Source organism: Lissotriton vulgaris, chromosome 2_2 (assembly GCF_964263255.1).
Source record: "Lissotriton vulgaris chromosome 2_2, aLisVul1.2, whole genome shotgun sequence".
Lineage (NCBI taxonomy): Eukaryota > Metazoa > Chordata > Amphibia > Caudata > Salamandridae > Lissotriton > Lissotriton vulgaris.
Genome location: NC_141688.1, coordinates 219,747,340 through 219,767,332, shown reverse-complemented (window position 1 = coordinate 219,767,332; position 19,993 = coordinate 219,747,340). Strand labels below are relative to the sequence as shown.

The 19,993-nt window shown below is 45.1% G+C and overlaps 1 protein-coding gene across 1 annotated transcript in view; it reads left to right on the top strand.

Annotated features, from left to right (window-relative positions):
• LMO2 (LIM domain only 2) overlaps positions 1 to 19,993 on the top strand; it is a 72,838-nt gene that overhangs the window by 11,440 nt on the left and 41,405 nt on the right. The window contains exon 4 of the mRNA XM_086959576.1: positions 12,237 to 12,452. Coding sequence (XP_086815702.1) covers positions 12,237 to 12,452 — 216 coding nt within the window. The remainder of the gene's footprint in view (positions 1 to 12,236; positions 12,453 to 19,993) is intronic.

Here is a 19,993-nt window from a genome sequence, read left to right as displayed (position 1 = left end):
TAAATATTTCTGACGGGGTCTAATGTAGACATTTGCGCTGCCCCAGGAGCGCGAGTGTGTTTTTGGTCCATTTGTGGCTCTAGTGAACCTTGTTCATGGAAGTGCCATGTGCTCGTGCCCGTTTCAAGCAGAGAGGACACAGGGGCAGTAAGATCCTAGGGTGGGGTAAACACAGAGCTGCAGAAGGGTGGTGGGTACCTGCACTTAACGAATGCCATGCCATAGCATAGTCATACATGACAGTACACACCATATCAGACCATACCACTAGCACGAATCTTTATACAGTACTTAAACATGCAATAGCACAACCGCTCTTTGCAATCCATTGCATAACCTATTAGTATGTAAAGTACCCGTGCACGCACCATTCCACACCGCGCTGCCGCATACCGTGTCCAGTGTCTGTCGGGGAGTCATGCCGTTAGGGAGACCCCTCGAGCTCAGGAAACCCCAGGCAGCTCGCGACTCCAGCAGAGCCGCCTATGCTCTCAATTCTTATTTTAATTAAGGATGTTGCGCTCAGAGGCCGGAGCGGAGCCATGCTTCTGTGATACCAGTACTGTTAGTGATCACTTTTTAATACCGCGTTTCATACTGCAGGCTTGTCGTTTCTGAGCCTATTTATTATCTAAAGGTACTGGTACCTAGGTAAAGATGACCAGGCATGACTGCCCCCTCCCACAGCAGGCCGTGCACAGTGTGAGTAGAGAGTTTTGGGGGTGCAGGGTGACTTCACGCCGCCTGTAAACCTGGTGGTTTGAAGCTCTGGTCGAGGGAGGGCCATTACCTTTCTGACAAGTCCAGCTGTCGTCAGGGTATGGTGTATGCGAAGCTGTTGTGCCCACAGCCCCCGGCAGCTCGGGTTCAATAGAGGCCGGCGCACGGGGGGCCCTGTACCCGCGGCTTCCCGACAATAGGTTTCAGACCGGACGACGGGCACTGGGAAATGCCATTACTGTGTGCTTCCAGGCCCGCCGAGGGACGCAGCGCGCGGCCGACTAAGGACGGCGGCGCGTCTGAGGTCACTGATGGAGGGCTGCCAGGATGATGTCAGAGGCCTGTCATCCTTCCTGTAAGCCCCCGCGCGCGCCATTGTCCTTCAGTGCTGTCTGCCTCACCCAGAACGCATCGGTGCTTCTGAGGCCTGCACGGTGGTAGGTGGTATGCCTGTCTCAGGCGCTTAGGGGCCTCCTCCTGGCTGCATCAATGCAGTCTACTAATATAATATTAGTCCCTCATGTCGGTCACACGCACCTAGTGCTTTATCTGTAAAATAATAAGCACTAGGACCCTTATCAGGAGGACACTGCAGCTTGCATCAACCATCTCTGCCATTGACAGTACCAACACAACTGCTAAGGTCACACTCTTAGAAGTGTGACAATGTATATTATTTCATGCCCCAAACATATAAGAATGGCTTGGATGTCACCTGTCACTAAGGTACATTGAATTAATAAACTGCTGTTATGCTCATACCTACATTAGACAGACAGCTGGTGCTGATACTTAAGTGCGAGTGCTGAGCTGGAAACCATGGGCTCAAATTTAGCACTGGTCTCACCAGACAGTGAGTTGCCTCTTGGCTCTACAGTGCTGCTCTATAGTTCCCAGTCTACTTGTTTGCCTACACCAGTTACGTGCTCCTGATTCTGTGCCTTTCTTCCCTATTCTTGTGTTTGTCCCGCCCAGGATCATATCAGGCTCACATGGTTCTGATGGGATAAATTGTATACTTTCACGGCTTTCATGCGGGGGCTCATTTTTAGGTCTCGCCGTAGACAGTACATGCGATGTCTCTTGCAAGACATTTTGTTATCTAACAGTGGGCTCCCATGCCTCCCATTGCTTACCATTGGTTGGCCTCGTTGTCACTCTCATTAGTTTGCTTCTTATTGGTCAACTACCATAGGCTTCTTCTTCTTTATGTGTCTGTCTCTCCATGGAGCATAGACACATTACTTGTGTCCTTCCACTGCTCATTTTATTAAGGTGTTACTTTTTCTTTGTGCTTAGGCACTTATTCAGAATGCGTTTCTTTCAGCTGTTATTGCTGTGTACTGCTCCCTTCCCCATGTTCCCCCTGCCTGCCTATTCTCTGCTGTCTGTCATGTTGCTCACCCACTCGCTGGCCCTCTGTTGTCCCTGTTAAACCCCCACCTACCATCCCTCCATTGTTCGTTTTGCCCCCTATCCTCACCCCACCTTTGTCCAAGTTGCCCTTCGCATCCAACCCCCTCCCTCCAATGTCTGTGTTGCCCCCCCACCCACTATAACAATAACAATGCATTATTGCTCCCCCCTCCTCCCCCCCCCGCACCCTCTGTTGTCCGTGTAGCCCCAATGCGCCCTCTCTCTGCGTCCTGCTGCTCGTTGACGCATGCGTTCACATCAGCAGCCATCCATCTTTGTTTAAGTACAGCAATTATAAAGGCAAGATCTGGGTTCCACAAACTGAGATACGCCACAGATTTCAGAGAATGGAAAACTCTCTTTTAGCGCATAAAACAAGCGTGTCACTTCAGGTGTGCTTGCATATTGCCACATTGGTAAAGTACTTATGATCATCCCTTTCACCATAATATGATGCTGCCTAGAAGGAAAACTGGCCTGCAAACGCTGATAAACACCTGTGACAAACGTCAGCATGAAACCAATAATATTTTCTTAAGTTGTAAAAATATTTTATTAGGTTTTAGAAACAAGGGGCCTAACATATATGCTTAGTAAACATGTTCTCTGTAAGCAAATTAACAAGTATCTAAATGGCATGACAAATACAGTAGTGAGAGAGCGCCGATATATTTTCTAAGGAATATTAGACGTAGATAAATACTCCTAATATCTGAAAAAGATAAAAGAGGAGAGGGAGAATGGAAGAAATAAAGGGACAGAGGGGGAGAAAAAAGAAAGGAAAAGGGAGTATTATTATAGACAAGATGAAGCTATAGTAATCTTTAGTGTCAACATAACTGAATTATAGGTATAGTTCCTATAGGAAACATCCCTGCATCATGTAATCACAACATGCTTAACAATTTACATTGAAATGTAATAAAATGTTAATAATCTCGTTCCTTTGAAAATGAAAGTAAATTACTGTGGCTTCTGTACTACTTTCGATCTTGGTAGATGTACATTAGACATATAAGATGTATTGGAAAGAAAAGAGATTATGGGAGACCATATCGTGTTTCTTTTAACAACAAGTGCAACAATTGACTCATTTTCTCCGTCAAGTCTGTGATTATAACAAAATCGACACCACCATGCTTGAAAAGTACCTATTCCAGTTTTTTTGATTTGCTTAAAAAGCAACTCTTAATACATGTTCTATTATACTGACCTTACAGGTGACATATCCATTGATTTGCAAGACTGCCTACAAATAAATTAGTAAGTTAAAATAGTACATTCATTTTAAAAAATGGAATTTATTTAGTTCCGAACCTTTTGCCAAAAACTAAAAATATTCAGACAAGCAAACAGCATATGCCCCAAGTCAGCAGTGTTATCACTACCCGATCAGCAGAGCCCAGGTATATCAGGATTCATTTTTGTCAATGCCATTGGTGTAGTTAACAGTCTGCTTTATACAAAGACTACAGTTTGAGCTGCTTTTTTTTTTAGCAGAAGATGATTTATGAAGTTTAAATCTGCTCTTATTCTAAAAGGTAACAAGCCAAACATATTACATTATGTTCCCAAAGACTCGTTACATTTTGGTCTATGATTAATACAATTCTTCAATAACGTATTATTAATAATTACTTCAGGGTTATAAAATAGGATATCTATGAATTAAGCAATGTGGGTATGTACTTGGTTAATATCATTTTTGTGTTTCCTTTGGTGCACCACCTCAGTCTTCAGCGGATGTGGCTGGCGCTAGGAGATTAACCTGGAAATTGTATTCTAATAATAACTAGTGAAGGAATAGAGACATTTTTTTGATAGAAGGATTCATTTTGTTTAAGAACCGAATCACTGTTAAGATGTAATTCAATATCTACCTATAAGGGATGAAAGGGGTGGCAATTAACTCAAGATCATAATACATGTTATTATATTATAGGTGTTATAATATAACCCCAAATGAGGAAAATTAACTCAATTTTTGCATAATTTCAATTTGAAGATACATGAAATTCCCATAGCCTTCGATCACACCTAATTCCTACTAATGTAATCTGACACATAGGAACTGGAGCAAAGGCATGGAATGGTTCCTGTAGAACACAAAACTAATCCCAATAACCAACAATAAATGCTAAAAAATACTAATCCTTGGTCCTGGAGCAGGGGGCTGCCCCAGTGTAACAGCACAAGAATGCTCGTCAGGGATAGTAAGTGCAATGTAATGCAATTACAATACAACATATAACTCACACAAAAATGAATACCATAACACTTAGCAGTCAGGCATTCAATTGTAGTTTATACAGGCTAATTAATAATTCCCCTTTACTTCTTGACACTCTGACACTCATGTAAGATAAAACTGCTAAGGGTCATTTCCATCACCCAGTTACATACCTGTCAGTAGCAATAAACCCCCATTACCAATTGAACAGGCACAGAATGGTGGGGATCTGGCATACACCGCTGGCTGCCGGAGGACTCTCCTTTAATCCAAAACGACAAGATCCGACCAGCAAAACACTGTGTCCACTTCTTGGCGCTTCACAATGACAGTCAGAGTGGGAGATATTAACAAAGTCCATCCCATCAGTTCTTCCCACCACTTCTCCCTTTAACCTAAGCCTGCTAAGGACCATCAACATTAAACAAAATACCTCAGACTGGACAGCCGTAACCAGCTAGATGCACTATGAACATCAAAAACACTAAAAAGGGACCTGCAGACCTGCTCGGAGCTGCCAGGTTACTGGAACTCATACACTGTGTGCCTGTCTCTACACAGTTCTACATCCTTCACACTGATAAGCACTTTATCCCATAACACTATAACCGCATCTTGGTGTCCACACGCACAACATGGAAACACTTCCCACACTGGATCAAAACAGAGACAACAACACACTAGCAACTAAACATCACACACAGCGTAGCATGCTACACAAGTAGGCAAGAGCTTCTGCGCCACACATATATAAATGTTGCAATTTAATACAATACAGTCATGCAGACTTGGTAAGTCAAGAGTAGTGTTATCCATGTGAACTAGTAACAGGGTATCCTTGCATCTGGAGTGGCGCTGTGAGCCGAACTGCCTTTTGAGGGGCCATTCGCTGAATGATGTCGCAATAGATTTCATAACACCAGCTGACATCATCAAACAAAGTATATTCTAGAACCCTGGTGTTGATGATTGTTAGAAATGCAGGACGGGACAAAAATAACTTTTTTGAGTGCACTCGAAGGCCCCTTTAAAGGCGGGCTGGCTCACAGGGCTTGAGTTTTCGTGCCCGTGAATGGTGTAGTATTCATAGCACTGGAAGCCGAGGCCCTCGCTGGTTGTACGACTCCCTGACATTGTGTCTGTGTACCCACTGCTCCCCACACTGTCTCTTCATGAGCCGGAAGCCCCTCAGACTCTGTCCATTGCCCTCGAGCTCCTCAGTAGCCCCTCATTCTCCAAGCACCTCACAGTGCCTGCTCTTGTACTCAAGGTCATTGAATCATCTGCCATGTATTCGAACTCCTCACTCTACTCACAGTCCCATAGCTTCTCACACTGTCTGATCCTTGCTGCCCCTACAGATGCTCTCCAGCCTCTTCGTCCCCTGCCTATGTGCTGTGCGCTCCTCCCACTGTCTGTCTGTCCATGTGGCACACGTCCAGCGCACCATATACACGCCAGGCTTGTCAGAAGGTCTTCTGAGGCCTGAGACCAAAGCTAAATATATGGATCTCTGGATGCTTCTTCTGTTTTTTAGGTGCTAAAAGCACCTGTTTCTAAGTACTGAAGTATTCTAAATATTATCAAAATATGTATGCCAGAGAAACAGAAGACAGGGCAAGACGCCCTGTTTTCTGTTTCTCTGGCATACCTCGTTTTTGTGGGTTGGCCAGCCAGCGGTACCAATGAAGACGGAATGCTGGCTTGCGGTAAAAAGAAAAACTTCTAAACAAATGTTGCTGGAGGAGAGCTGGAAATCAAAGCGAAGGCCTGGAACATGATGCTCTTTCTGTCCCGCCTTGTCACTGCCCTGACATAGGCGCCCCTGGTTCCTCACACCCTCTGCTCATGTGCTGCTAGCTCACACATTCCTCTTCTGAGGGGTCATAGATCTTGAGTCAGTCAGTCCATGCTCATCCCAGGACTCGCGCGCCCCACCCTCCTCGTTGTCTGACCATGAGCTCTAAGCTCCACGTAGTGTCCAGCCATGTCACCCAAACACATCACGTTCAGTGACATCCAGTGATCATTAAAGTGGTGCAGTGCAATACACCCAATTCCAGCAAGCAAGTCAAGCTCCTCACACTGCATTGCCATGTGTCCCACGCTCCTCACACTGCATGTCTATGTGCCCTGAAGCTCCTCACACTGCATGTCTATGTGCCCCAGGCTCCTTACACTGCATTTCCATGTGATCATAGTGCTTCACATGTCTGTTGTTGTGACCCAAGCAGTTCACACTGCATGTCTATGTGCCCCCAAACTCTACACACTGCCTCTCCATGTGCACTAAGCTCCTCAAACTGCCTGTCTGTGCATTGACGCTCCTCGCACTGTCTGCCCATGTGCCCCAAGCGCCTCACACTGCCTCCCCATGTGCACTAAGCTCCTCACACTGCCTCTCCATGTGCACTAAGCTCCTCACACTGCCTCTCCATGTGCACCAAGCTCCTCAAACTGCCTGTCTGTGCATTGACGCTCCTCGCACTGTCTGTCCTTGTGCACTAAGCTCCTCACACTGCCTCTCCATGTGCACCAAGCTCCTCAAACTGCCTGTCTGTGCATTGACGCTCCTCGCACTGTCTGTCCATGTGCCCCAAGCGCCTCACACTGCCTCCCCATGTGCACTAAGCTCCTCACACTGCCTCTCCACGTGCACTAAGCTCCTCACACTGCCTCTCCATGTGCACCAAGCTCCTCAAACTGCCTGTCTGTGCATTGACGCTCCTCGCACTGTCCGTCCTTGTGCACTAAGCTCCTCACACTGCCTCTCCATGTGCACCAAGCTCCTCAAACTGCCTGTCTGTGCATTGACGCTCCTCGCACTGTCTGTCCATGTGCGCCAAGCTCCTCACACTGCCTCCCCATGTGCACTAAGCTCCTCACACTGCCTGTCTGTGCATTGATGCTCCTCGCACTGTCTGTCCATGTGCGCCAAGCTCCTCACACTGCCTGTCCTTGTGCCCCAAGCGCCTCACACTGCCTCTCCATGTGCCTCAAGCTCCTCCCACTGCCTGTCCTTGTGCCCCAAGCGCCTCACACTGCCTGTCCTTGTGCCCCAAGCTCCTCTCACTGCCTCCCCATGTGCACTAAGCTCCTCACACTGCCTGTCTGTGCATTGACGCTCCTCGCACTGTCTGTCCATGTGCGCCAAGCTCCTCACACTGCCTCTCCTTGTGCCCCAAGCGCCTCACACTGCCTCTCCATGTGCCTCAAGCTCCTCCCACTGCCTGTCCTTGTGCACCAAGCTCCTCCCACTGCCTGTCCTTGTGCACCAAACTCCTCACGCTGTTGGTTGATGTGACCCAATCTGTTCATACTGTCTGGCTGTGTGTTGAAGCTCCTCACACCGTTGTCCAAAGCGCTTCAAAATCCCTGTTTAAAAAGTGCAGTCTCACACTGTCTGTTTCTGTGTCCAAGCTCTTCACAGTAAATATCTGTGTGACCCATGCTCCATACACTGTTCTTGCTTCAATGCTCCTCACACGTCCTGTTCTTGTGTCCAAGCTCCTCGCACTTCCTGTTCTTGTGTCCATGCGCCTCACACGTCCTGTTCTTCTGTCCATGCTCCTCACAATTCCCATTTAACCCACTCTCCTTACATTATTGGCAGTGCTTAATTTGTATAAAAAATGGCGGGCCCAAAGTTATTCCCAGAAGTCCATTGCTGAGGTGCCGAATACCGCGGCTGCGTACTCTAGACTCCGCCTCATGTCTCTTTCATCTACCAACCAGACCCTATATCTTACTTTTTAAAGTTCTTTTCATCCGTTTTCTTTCTTTGTCACTCTTTTCCATCCTTCTCCTTATTTCCTCCTTCTGCGTTTTTCTCTTCTTGGTTCATAGTCTAGTGACAAAATATCAGTGCCAGTTTCCAACAAGCATTTTCAATGCAATAGGCCTCGCACTTGTGAGAGTTTGACCTTTTGGCATTGTAAATATCAAGGTCTTTTAGTTTTGCATTTTAAAAGCCAGCAAGCGTTTGTAAATATGTATTTTGTACTTACAGTCCTTGCTTGCGAAATGCACGGCTGACAGTGAAACAGGCACAGAAACTAACAGCCTAGCTTCTCCTAAGCAAATACTACTAAAAGTACAAAATGTGTGTTTATGCACTCATTGCAGGGTTTCAAAATACATAAATAAAAAGCTTTGTAATTTACAATTTACAATGCCATTAGCTCAAACTCACGCAAATGCGAGAACTATTGCATTGCAAATGCTTGTTTAAATATGCTGTGAGGGCACGTGGCACTTTACCTCTAACAATCTGCTGCTATTTGTGATCTTTCTTTTATTAAAATTCCTGAATATGTCTTAAACTGGATGAAATGTTTATTAGTTATATGCATGTTACTTGTTTGGATGGAAATTCCTCCGAATAAAGTCTTTAAACCGGAACTAACATGTGTCTCATCGAACCTTAAGATGGCAAGTACAGCATTGTCTGAAATTATGTGATATAATGTACCAAATACGATTAAATAAAATGTAACATATCATTATGATTACATATTCTAACACAGGAATACCATGAATTTATCACATTATACTAAGCTTTGATATAACTGCATAATCTGCTCAAACAATAATTTACAAGCAACCCAAATAACATAGTATAAGTTAGCTTACGTGTCAGAGCATGGCGTAGTATATCATTACATGACTGAACATAAGGCAACCTTAACTAACATAAGGGAGTGTAAACTAACATAGGAGAGTGAGTCTGTGGAATAGAGTAAAACTCATGTTGGAGAGGTGGGGAGAACACACTTAAAAACGAATCGGGCAGATATAAATACACATCTAGTAGAAGTCTTTGAAAGGCAATGAATGTGTGCGATGTAAGTGGGGATTCATTGATGGAGTGTGGAAACGTGATTGGAGTTGCCAAGGCTGTAGTGGAAATGGGCGTTGTGCCTGCTTTGGAATTCAAAGACAGGAGTGACAGTGAGGATCAGCCTAGCATTTCACAGCCCTGCTCCTAAATTGTGTAATCTCCTCTTTGTCGGGCCTTTGTTATTGTTAGGGACCAGTGGGCGTGACCTCGCCCTGCAAACAGCTTCTGTCAACACTGGCCAAGTAAACTTTACTCAAGGGGGTCTTTCAGGCCATTGTGTGCAGCAGCCGCGGCCCTCCATCCGTCCCTCGTTGACTACAGAGCGAGGAAGTCGGTGCGTGGAGTTGAGAGCAACAGAGAAGGGTACCCAGGGATGCAAAATAATGTGGCTCACTGGTTAGAGGCGGCAGACCCGAGAGCAGAGGACGGCCCGGGACCAGGGTTCGATTCCCGGCGCAGCAGGTTTCTGGACCAGGGTCAGCGGACTCGATAATTCTCTCGCCTCGGTGCCCACTCTGATCAGCAACCACACTCGGCAACTATGGACATTAGCTTGCCTCATCTTCACTAATGGCCCCACCAGACCGCCGGGGATGCCTGGCCTCACCCTGGAGATACCCATTAAGGGACCATCTCTCAGGGAAGCCAGGAAGGGTTTCGCAGCGGTCGAAGCGCCTTGGGACCCTCCGGGTAAGTAGTGCACTATATAAAATGCCTATACATACATACGAAAATGCAAGGTGAGGCTGTTCCAAGAGCGAGGGCACTGGTGGGCTGCAGGCGCAGTTGTTTTGGCCAGTGCTTATCTATGGAAGGGGTGCTATGCTATGATACTCAGCACGGGGTTGGGGGGCTTTATTGCTCGGCCTCATGTCCTGGGTTGCATGCGCTAGTTAAAAAGAAAAAAAGCATATGCGGGAGCATGTGTTGTTGCCATAGGGTGTGGTATCACAAAAGTAGAAGGGGCCTGATAGAGGGAGAAAAAAAAAATCGAGTGAAGAAAGCGGAAGTATATTCTGTGCGGCTACAAAAGCATAGCGCGTGCACATGGTTTACCCGACCGAAAGCAGGGTGCGAAGCAGAGCGCGTGCCTATGTTTTGTCCTGCGTGCGCACAGCTAAGAAAGTAAATACCGTGTGGCAACAGAAGCAAAGCACGTGTATATCTTTGTCCATATGACCAACAGCAGAGCGCAAAGCAGAACGCGTGCATGTTTTGTCCTGTGCGCGCACAGCTAGGTTGTTAGACAGACGTACGCGTGCACATCTCCTGTCTTTAACACGCCTGCACATGTCCTGTCCCCCTTCGCCCACCAAAGTGACAACAATAGGTTGTGATTACATACACCTGTTGCCTGGTGTAGGTAATACCGAGCTCATCATTCATTGTGGCAGTTTCCATCCAATTAATGGTTGACACAACTGCCTCATCAATGAATGTAGACTAGGGCAGAAAAGTAAATATATATTCAGCGCTTGGACACCCTCATGAGTGACAAGAAGTGCTTTATAAATCTACTGATTGATTGATTGATACATTAAGAGCTACTCCAGTACCATCTACATCAGTAACATCATGAATGTCAATATGTACTTACTATCTACTTAACATACTATGCATATCTTAAGTATCTGCAAAGAGGTCTTGTCTCTTAACTTAGAGCTGGGTTAATCTTATACGCTGTCTCTAGTCCTAACATATTTTGGGGCAAACAGTTAATTTGGGGTTTTACCACTTCTTTCAATACAGATTATTTTGATGGGTAGATATTAGTTGCAAGTCAATAATATTGAAGGAGGTATCTCTTTTGGCAGGCTTTTTGATTATTGAAATTATCTGCTCATGCAAAATACGACCACTCATCTTAGATTTTACTTAAAAGGGATTAATTTCCATCGCTATGATGTCTCTTCGCTGGCTTTCTTTTATAATCAGAATGTGGACTTCAAGGTCACATCACACCTTGAGGATAAAGTTCTGCCCAATCATATTGTCTATACTCACCCTCTGCTCTGACCTTTTCTGGAAGATAGGACTGAAGATTTTCAGTATAGTCGGCCGGGCAATGGACATCTCTTGCTAAGGTCCTACTAGTCTGAAAAGCATTGAAGACATTCTTTTTGGTCTACACTTTCTTGGTGCCCAGGCTACATGTACTCTGAGTGCAGCTGAATACATCTGATGCCAGCACAGTTCACTGCTGGCAAACAGCCTACAGAGGGTATGTAATAGGGCTCCGCGTGAAACTATCATAGATGATTCACAGAGGCATTTATGAGTACAGGACGTAGTACTACACCAGTACCCTTTTACGTACTCTTACAAGCCCTGGCGAGACAACCCTGAAACGTTCAACTCCATAGTAGCAAGACTGCAAATAGAGCGCTGTCCTCTATTCGTTCTAATTGTGTATGGAAATCCCCTTGATATTCGCTTTTCAATCCAGTTTTTTTAATGTTTTGGGGATAATACACAGAGCCTGTAGCAATACTTAAAAGAGCGCTGCAGGAATCCAACTTTACAAACTCCAAAATGTCTTTGCGAATAGCCCATTAAATTCCTAAATTTAGACTACCAGAATCTTGACCGTACATATATTTCTCCCTATGAAAACACCATGTGTTTTTAATTCCTAACCCAGTCGTACTCACTTTGTACAAATTTGAGGATGAGGTTCATTTACCATTGTAATTCCAGTTAGGGGTTGATGGAGGTGTGGGGGAGGGGGAGGGAGAATATGAGCAATCAGAAATGTTAGTAGGGAGATATATATGTAAGGTTGACATTGTGAAAGCTTATGTCTTGGCCCCTGTGTAGTGTAAAAACATGTATTTGAGGTTATTGCTGCCCAGTAGAACATGTTGGTTTAATGTCTAAGACAGTTCTAGGAGAGTGAGATCTAAATTTTTTCCCCTAAAATGTAATCACATTTATGATAAAAGTTGTGCATGTCTCTGTGGGCTCTCGCAAGGGAGTCTGTGTCCTGCTTCAGTGGTGTTCCTTGGGGTAACCATCTCTCCTCGTCCTTAGGGAGCCGGTGGATGAAGTGCTCCAGATCCCCCCTTCGCTGCTGACATGCGGGGGGTGCCAGCAGAGCATTGGCGACCGCTACTTCCTGAAGGCCATCGATCAGTACTGGCATGAGGACTGCCTCAGCTGTGACCTGTGCGGGTGCCGGCTCGGCGAGGTGGGACGCAGGCTGTACTACAAGCTGGGCCGCAAGCTGTGCAGGAGGGACTACCTCAGGTATGTGTAATGCCCACCCGCTCTGCCCTATGTGTGCTGCATCTATGCAGGCATCTACAGGTATCCTCAGGGCTCGCTCTTACAATCCTCAATCTATCAATGGAGCCATGCGCGCTCCTGTAGTAAAAAGAATGCGTACGGTGTCCATGACTGTGCAGGTGATACACCTCTTGCTCGAGGTCTCCACTTTACCAAACATTGACTGACTTCAGAACTTACCAGCCGGGGGTAAGTATTGGATCTCCTTCTAATGCGTTAAATGAACCCCTATAAAAGAAACAATTTTTCATAACCCTGAAATACCACAGTTCTGTGGTCAGACTTCGTGATCTAAGCGATCTGCAAATGAAATATTGCGCATTAATATCGCAGGGCAAATCCTTTGCATTATCCGTAGCACTAACAAAGAGCTCAGCTGCAACATGAACTGCCTGATTCACCACAGTACCTACTTCAGCTAGAGAGAAGAATGAAACAGAGACTGCATACCCCAAAGGCAGGCATGTCACCCCAGCTTAGGCCCTTTTCAGACCCAAACTGACTAGCTCCTCAGACTTATACTCGGAACTATTAGTAGCCCCTTACACGCCACTACCAACTACCAGCTTGGGTACCTTGTCTCCAGTCTGTTCTGATCCTGATGCGATGCGACAGTGGGCACGTTGTTTAAACATTCTTAACCAAAACAAGGTTTCGGAGGCAACACTCTCCTGAACGCCAGCAGTTCTCGTGCAGCCTGCCTGCATTCAGGAGCATGCTGTCTCCGCAACCTTGTATTGTGTAAGAATTATATATATACGGGCTTCTCCGTGCCCGTTGCAAGAGGCCGCCCTGAAGGGTCGGGGCTCCATACTGGAGGTTCTTTGTGCGAATATAAATAATGGAGCATGACCCACTCACCGGACAGGTATGCCAATTTGCAAATCGGAGTTCGGCGCTGGAAGGGATTGTGTGTGGAGAACTTCCACAAAGATCGTGCTGGGGACTCCAGGTTTTGGACGGAGTCGAATAATTATCGAGCATTAGCTGTGACTTATATTCACATTGACTGCATTTTTTTAATTTTGTTTTATTAAAAACTTTATTCGTGAATGTATACGCAATACAGTGGTGTACAGAAGTCACATCAGATATGTAATACATCACGGTTTTCATTTTTCTCCCACGTTACAGACAGGAGGGACGGAGCCCCGTCCCCCGGTTCGGTCCCATCCGGGTTGGCATACATCAGGAAATGTCTCTGTGTCGAACAGGATGCATTTCTAAACCCTCCCTCTCGCTCCCCAACTAACCCACCCCCACGCCACAAACCCCGGTGCTCTCTCTCTCCTCCGGGTTTTGTTCGGTCTCCGCTCCCCTGCCATCCGTTCTCTGCCCAGATTATGTAGCAAAAGTTCTACCGACCCCCTCCATCCCGTCTCGGTGTCCTGTACCACCCACAGTGTTCCCTAGGGGCTGTCATGTGCTCATATGTCCTGGGACAGAGGCCGATCTATACCCTCCAGCTCCAACAGCATGACCTCTGTAATAGCGGGCTTCGCTCGCGTTGACTCTCACGCGGGTTTGGCTCGTGGGGTTTGGCTCGTGAGTTCGACTCGCGTCTATATCACGAGCCAAAGCCCGAGGCTAACATTGTTTTCTTTTAAAGTTGCATTCACGAGCCACGGCCCGTGCCTACTGTATTAACATGTTGTGTTTTAAATACTCTCCGCGCGCACGGTCGGCTGTGTCTCCCTGTTCGCCATTGTAACCACCGGCTGAACGGAGACCAGACGTCCATGACAGGTGGAGTCAACTACTTATGGAATAAACTTCACTTACCGGAACCCGCTGCTTCTCTCTCTCATTTATAACATATTTTGGCGACAAGACGGAGACTCCACCTCACCCACGCTGATTTTTCCCCTGATTCAGCACCTCGTCAATCACAAACTTTTCCATTGGACGGTCGAGTCTCTTGGTTTTCCAATCAACAGAGCTGCCTCTACAAGTTTCTTCAACCGGCAACTCTTATTGGACGGTGGCAATCTTCTTCAACACGATCAATCTCATTGGATGTCATTTCATGCAACTTTATTGAGGTATCGTGCGAAGACTGTTTTCAAGACGCAACCACAAGGTACTGTGTTGATCTTAAATGTTTATTTGTTGTGCGCACCTCCAACGATACGCACGTTGTAATTAAAAACATTGCGTGTCACTTCAGCGACACGCACGCTTTCAACTTACAGCGCATTTATCATTTAAATAATTTATTTTAAAGATCCGATCATTGCGTGTCATTTCCAACGATACGCACGTTATTATTGGACCAACATGTAAACATTGCGTATCATTTCAGCGATACGCACGCTTTCAACAGATAATCACAGGATATTTACAAGGTTGTGCACAGCGTATCTTTACAGCGATACGCACGCTTTTCATTTGTTGAAATTGCATATTTACAACGTTATAGACGTTATTGGAAACATTCATTTCAGTGTTTAAACGTCTGTTCCACATCTTAAATCGTAAATACTCATTTTAAAAATGACATCTTGTTATTACTAAGGTGTTAAGGTTATTGTGGTTTTAGATTTATAAACCCACTCATATTTCTGCATTGATATTTAACATGGCTAATAACCAGTGGCATCAAATTACTCAACCTCCACCTTTCTTGAGCAAACCAGGCACTCCAGACATAATTTGGTCTGAGTGGTTTGGGTTGTTTGAGAATCATTTAATTGCTATTGATGCCACTGAGTATTCTGATAAAAGAAAATTCGCTATTCTTTTCGGTTGTTTAGGACAAGCTGGTCAACGAATCTTTAAGAGTATTGTTCCCATAGCACCACCTATTTCACTAGATGAAAGTGGAGACAACCTTTGGAACGTTTACATTGAAGCCATTGCAAGATTAAAAAAACAATTTTGTGATGAACCTAACATTATGTTAGAAAGGCACAATTTCTATGCCAGGAAACAAAATGAGGACGAGAAGGTGGAAGAGTACATCGCTGCGCTCAGAGTTTTAGCAATCACTTGCAATTTCGAACCTTCTCCTGATAAATTTATAAGAGACCAGTTCGTATTTAATTGCGCATCAAGGAAGATTAAACAGAGAATTCTGGGGTGCAAGAACCCATCTTTAAGTGAAGTCATAGACCTTGCTCTTAGCATTGAACGTTCTACATTAACCAGCAAAGTTGTTATGGACCAACCTAAACAGGGTGTTAATGCTATAGACTGCTACGACTCTGATGAAGGAGAAACTCTCTGTGCCATTACTAATAAAGGCAGAGTTCAACCAAATAAATTCAACCAAAGAAAGAAAACCTACTTTTGTTATAGATGCGGTTCAAAGGATCACATTGGGAACGCCCCAAATTGTCCTGCCCTCAAGAAGCGATGTTCCATTTGTAAAAAAATTGGGCATTTTCAGGGGGTTTGCAGATTTGCAAAGAAACCTCCGAATGTTAATATGGTAGACTTTGATGCATGTACTGAATCTTTTAAGAACATTATTGTAACTCTTGATGCTAATGGTGACATTGATTCTATTAAGGGTCCATTATGCGCAGCTATTATTGATAACGTACACCTTCAAGTCATGGCGGATTCAGGCTCCCCATACACTATCCTTAGAGACTCAACCTTTTACGAAAAATGGGACAAAAGAGTCGAACTGATTGAATCTGATGTTAATCCTCTAGCATTTGGGGAGAAGAATATTAACATGCTAGGATATTTTGTAGGATTAGTCCAATGCTTGGGGAGGGAGACCGTCACTAAAATTTATGTAGCAGAAAAAGGCAAAGACATCGTGGGCTGGAAAGACTTAGCCTTGATGGGTCTTTATTTAGTCCCAGGTGATGAGAACCCCATTAAGGTTGGGAAGTTACCTACCTTTAAAACTGATTTACCTATTGCTGTAATTGATGATCATAACGCAAAAGTTCAAGAAATTTTGGCAGAATTTAAACCTGTGTTCATGGAAACGTTAGGGAGTGTCAAAGGATTTGAGCATAAGATTAGACTGATACCCGGGGCACAACCAGTTAGTCATAAAGTTAGAGCTGTCCCACTGAGTGTCAGATCTGAATTAAAAATGATGTTGGATGATTTGTGTAAACAAGGTATCATTTCCCCCATCAATTCTTCACAATGGGTCGCACCAATTGTAGTCGCACGCAAAAAGACTGGGGAAATTAGATTATGTGCGGACTTACGCTCATTAAATAAGAACATTATTGTTGACTGTCACCCGCTACCGAGAATCCACGAGCTTCTGGCTAACATAGGCGACGCTAAATGGTTTTCTTTGATCGATCTGAGGTCAGCGTACCATCAGGTGTCTTTAGCGAAGGAATCCCAAGAACTTACCTCTTTTATTACTCCTTTTGGAGCTTTTAAATTCCTTCGCCTCCCTTTTGGGTTAGCGTCTGCTGGAAGCGTTTTCCAGAAGCTGATGGATGTGATGTTTCAAGGCATAGCGGGTGTGCAGGCATACCTTGATGACATCCTGATTTTTGCCAAATCACTAAATGAACACGACGTTATTCTTAGAAATGTGCTTTCAATTTTAATGTCTAGGAATATGACTGTTCGTGCAGACAAATGCAAGTTTGCAGTTAACAAAATTGATTATCTAGGGCATACTGTATCGGACCAAGGTATCACTCCCAAGTTTTCAGTCATTAGAGCCATTGAAGACGCAAAACCTCCTCCTGATAAGGATGCCTTACGGTCCTTCCTAGGACTTGCAGAATATTATGCAAGGTTTGTCCAGTCATATTCGCAAATAGTGGAACCTTTACGAAAGCTTTTGAGGAAAGGGTCTAGTTTTGTTTGGACGCAAGAGTTAGACAAGGTTTTTTGTGAGATCAAGAAGATGATCGTTTCTGCTAAAGCCATACATGCCTTCAGAGAAGATGCCACCTCAGTTATCACTGTAGATGCGAGTATTTCTGGTCTAGGGGCAGTTCTTACACAAAAGGTGAATGATCAGGAACAAACTGTAGCATTTGCGTCTAGAGCACTCAAAGAGTTCGAACAGAGATACAGCACTATCGAAAGGGAAGCTCTAGCTTGTGCTTGGGCGGTCCACAAGTTTAAAATGTACATTTGGGGTAGAAGATTTGAGTTGGTCACTGATCACAAGCCACTAATTTACATCTTTGATAAATCCAGTTCAACGTCAATGTCAGCTAGACTGATGAGATTAGTCTCGAAATTGCAAGAGTTCAATTTTTCTGTTAAGCATATAGTTGGTGGCAAGAATTTTCGGCTGATTGCCTATCTAGAATGGCTATGGAGAAGGACGATGAGGAGGATTTTCTGGTAGAGGACGTAGAATGTGTTACCCTGGTGGATGCAGTGGATGTGGTTAGTGATGTGATTTCTGAGGGCGATTGGAAGGAAGCCACTGCTTCAGACAACGTGTTGTTAAAAGTGATAGAATTTACCACACGGTGTTGGCCCGAACCAAGAAGTCTGAATGGCGATCTACGTAGTTTTGCCCAAATTTCTGAGGAATTGTCTGTTGAGAACGGCATAGTACGAAGAGGTGAGAAATTTGTTCCCCCCTTTAAACTGAGGGAGTCTATTATTAATAAGGCACATCAAGGGCATCTGGGGACAACTAAAACCTCTATGCGCATTAAGCAGCGCTATTGGTGGCCCTCAATTGATGCCCAAGTTAAAAATTTGATTGATTTGTGCCCGGAGTGTTTATTATCCGATAAACATTGGCGCACACTGAAAGTTCCCCTACATCCCACGGATTTTCCTAGCTCTCCCTGGGAGAAAGTTGGGGTAGACTTTTCGGGGCCATATTCCATTCTTCAACAAGAGAATAAGTACATTATTCTTTTGGTGGACTATTTTTCAAAGTGGATGTACTTCGATTTTGTTAAGACTCCTGATTCAGATTCCACAATTACCTTTCTCAAGAGGGTGTTTGATTTAGAGGGATCTCCCAAGTTTATCGTCTCAGACAACAGAACTCATTTTGTTTCGGATAAAATGTCCAAATTTTTGAAACAATTGGACATCAAACAACTCAAAGTCTCTCTTTATTCCCCAGGTTCGAATGGTCTTGTCGAGAGGGGGAATAAGGTGGTTAAAGAAGGTGTTCAGACGGCGATTTCTTGTGGTTACAATGTGGTTGAATTTGTAAAGCAAAAAGTGTGGCACTACAATACCTCCCCTCACTGCGTAACTGGGGTCTCCCCGTTTTCCTTGCTGAGAGGTAGAGAGAATCGTTCTGTCCTATTTCCTTCATGGTTGCACCAGGACTCTGCTGATAAAATTATCGATTTGGATTCTGTTAAGAAATCTGTTCTAGAAAAACAGAGCCAAATGAAGTTACACTTTGATGGTACCTCAGATGGTAAATTGGTGGACCTGCAGGTTGGTGACTGGGTTTTAATCAAGAGTCCAGGTAGAGTAGTGAAAGGACGCTCAAAATTTTTTGCACCCATTCAGGTAGTTAAAGTAAGTAAGGGAGCTGCCTTTCTGGGAAAAAAGGGCTGGTGGAACAAACGCCAACTAGTGAAAGTCTCTGATCACCAAGCACAGATTATCAAAGGAATGAAGCATAATGGGAACTCCAGTAACTTGGATTGGAGTTTTTGGATGGATGCTCCTTCTGTTCCCAGTGTTCCTATCCATTCCTTTTCACAAGCCCCCCAGTCTTCGGTACAACTATCAGGGGAGGTTTCTGTGGATCCTCCAAACGTTGTTGTCGGTCAGGATGTTCCCTCCCACACAAAAGTTTCTTCTTTTGGCAGGCGCATCAGGGCTCCTGAGAGATATAACGAGTTCATTAAATTTTAGGCAATTGTGTTATTTCTGGTTAGATCCATTTTAATTCGACAATGTTTCCTTTTCCATTTTTTATTGACTGTTGTAAGGGGGAAGGTGGTGTAATAGCGGGCTTCGCTCGCGTTGACTCTCACGCGGGTTTGGCTCGTGGGGTTTGGCTCGTGAGTTCGACTCGCGTCTATATCACGAGCCAAAGCCCGAGGCTAACATTGTTTTCTTTTAAAGTTACATTCACGAGCCACGGCCCGTGCCTACTGTATTAACATGTTGTGTTTTAAATACTCTCCTCGCGCACGGTCGGCTGTGTCTCCCTGTTCGCCATTGTAACCACCGGCTGAACGGAGACCAGACGTCCATGACAGGTGGAGTCAACTACTTATGGAATAAACTTCACTTACCGGAACCCGCTGCTTCTCTCTCTCATTTATAACAACCTCCCAATCTAGTGCCATCGGGGCTTTCCGCCGCCCGCCTTCCTCCTCTTTCCTAAGGGCATCACAGTTCTCCCCCATTTCACCACGTGTGCTCGCCATGTCTCCACCCGGGGTCCCCTCGGGGATTTCCATCGCATTGTGATGGTCCTAATCGCTAACAAAAGGGCCAGGTTCAGAAACCGTAACTTGGTTTTTAGCACTTTAGGCCGGGGCCGGGCTCCCGTCAGGCAGTACAGTGCACTCTCCTTAACTTGTATCTGGGATATCTCTGTAGCGTTTGGCACACCTCGGACCAGT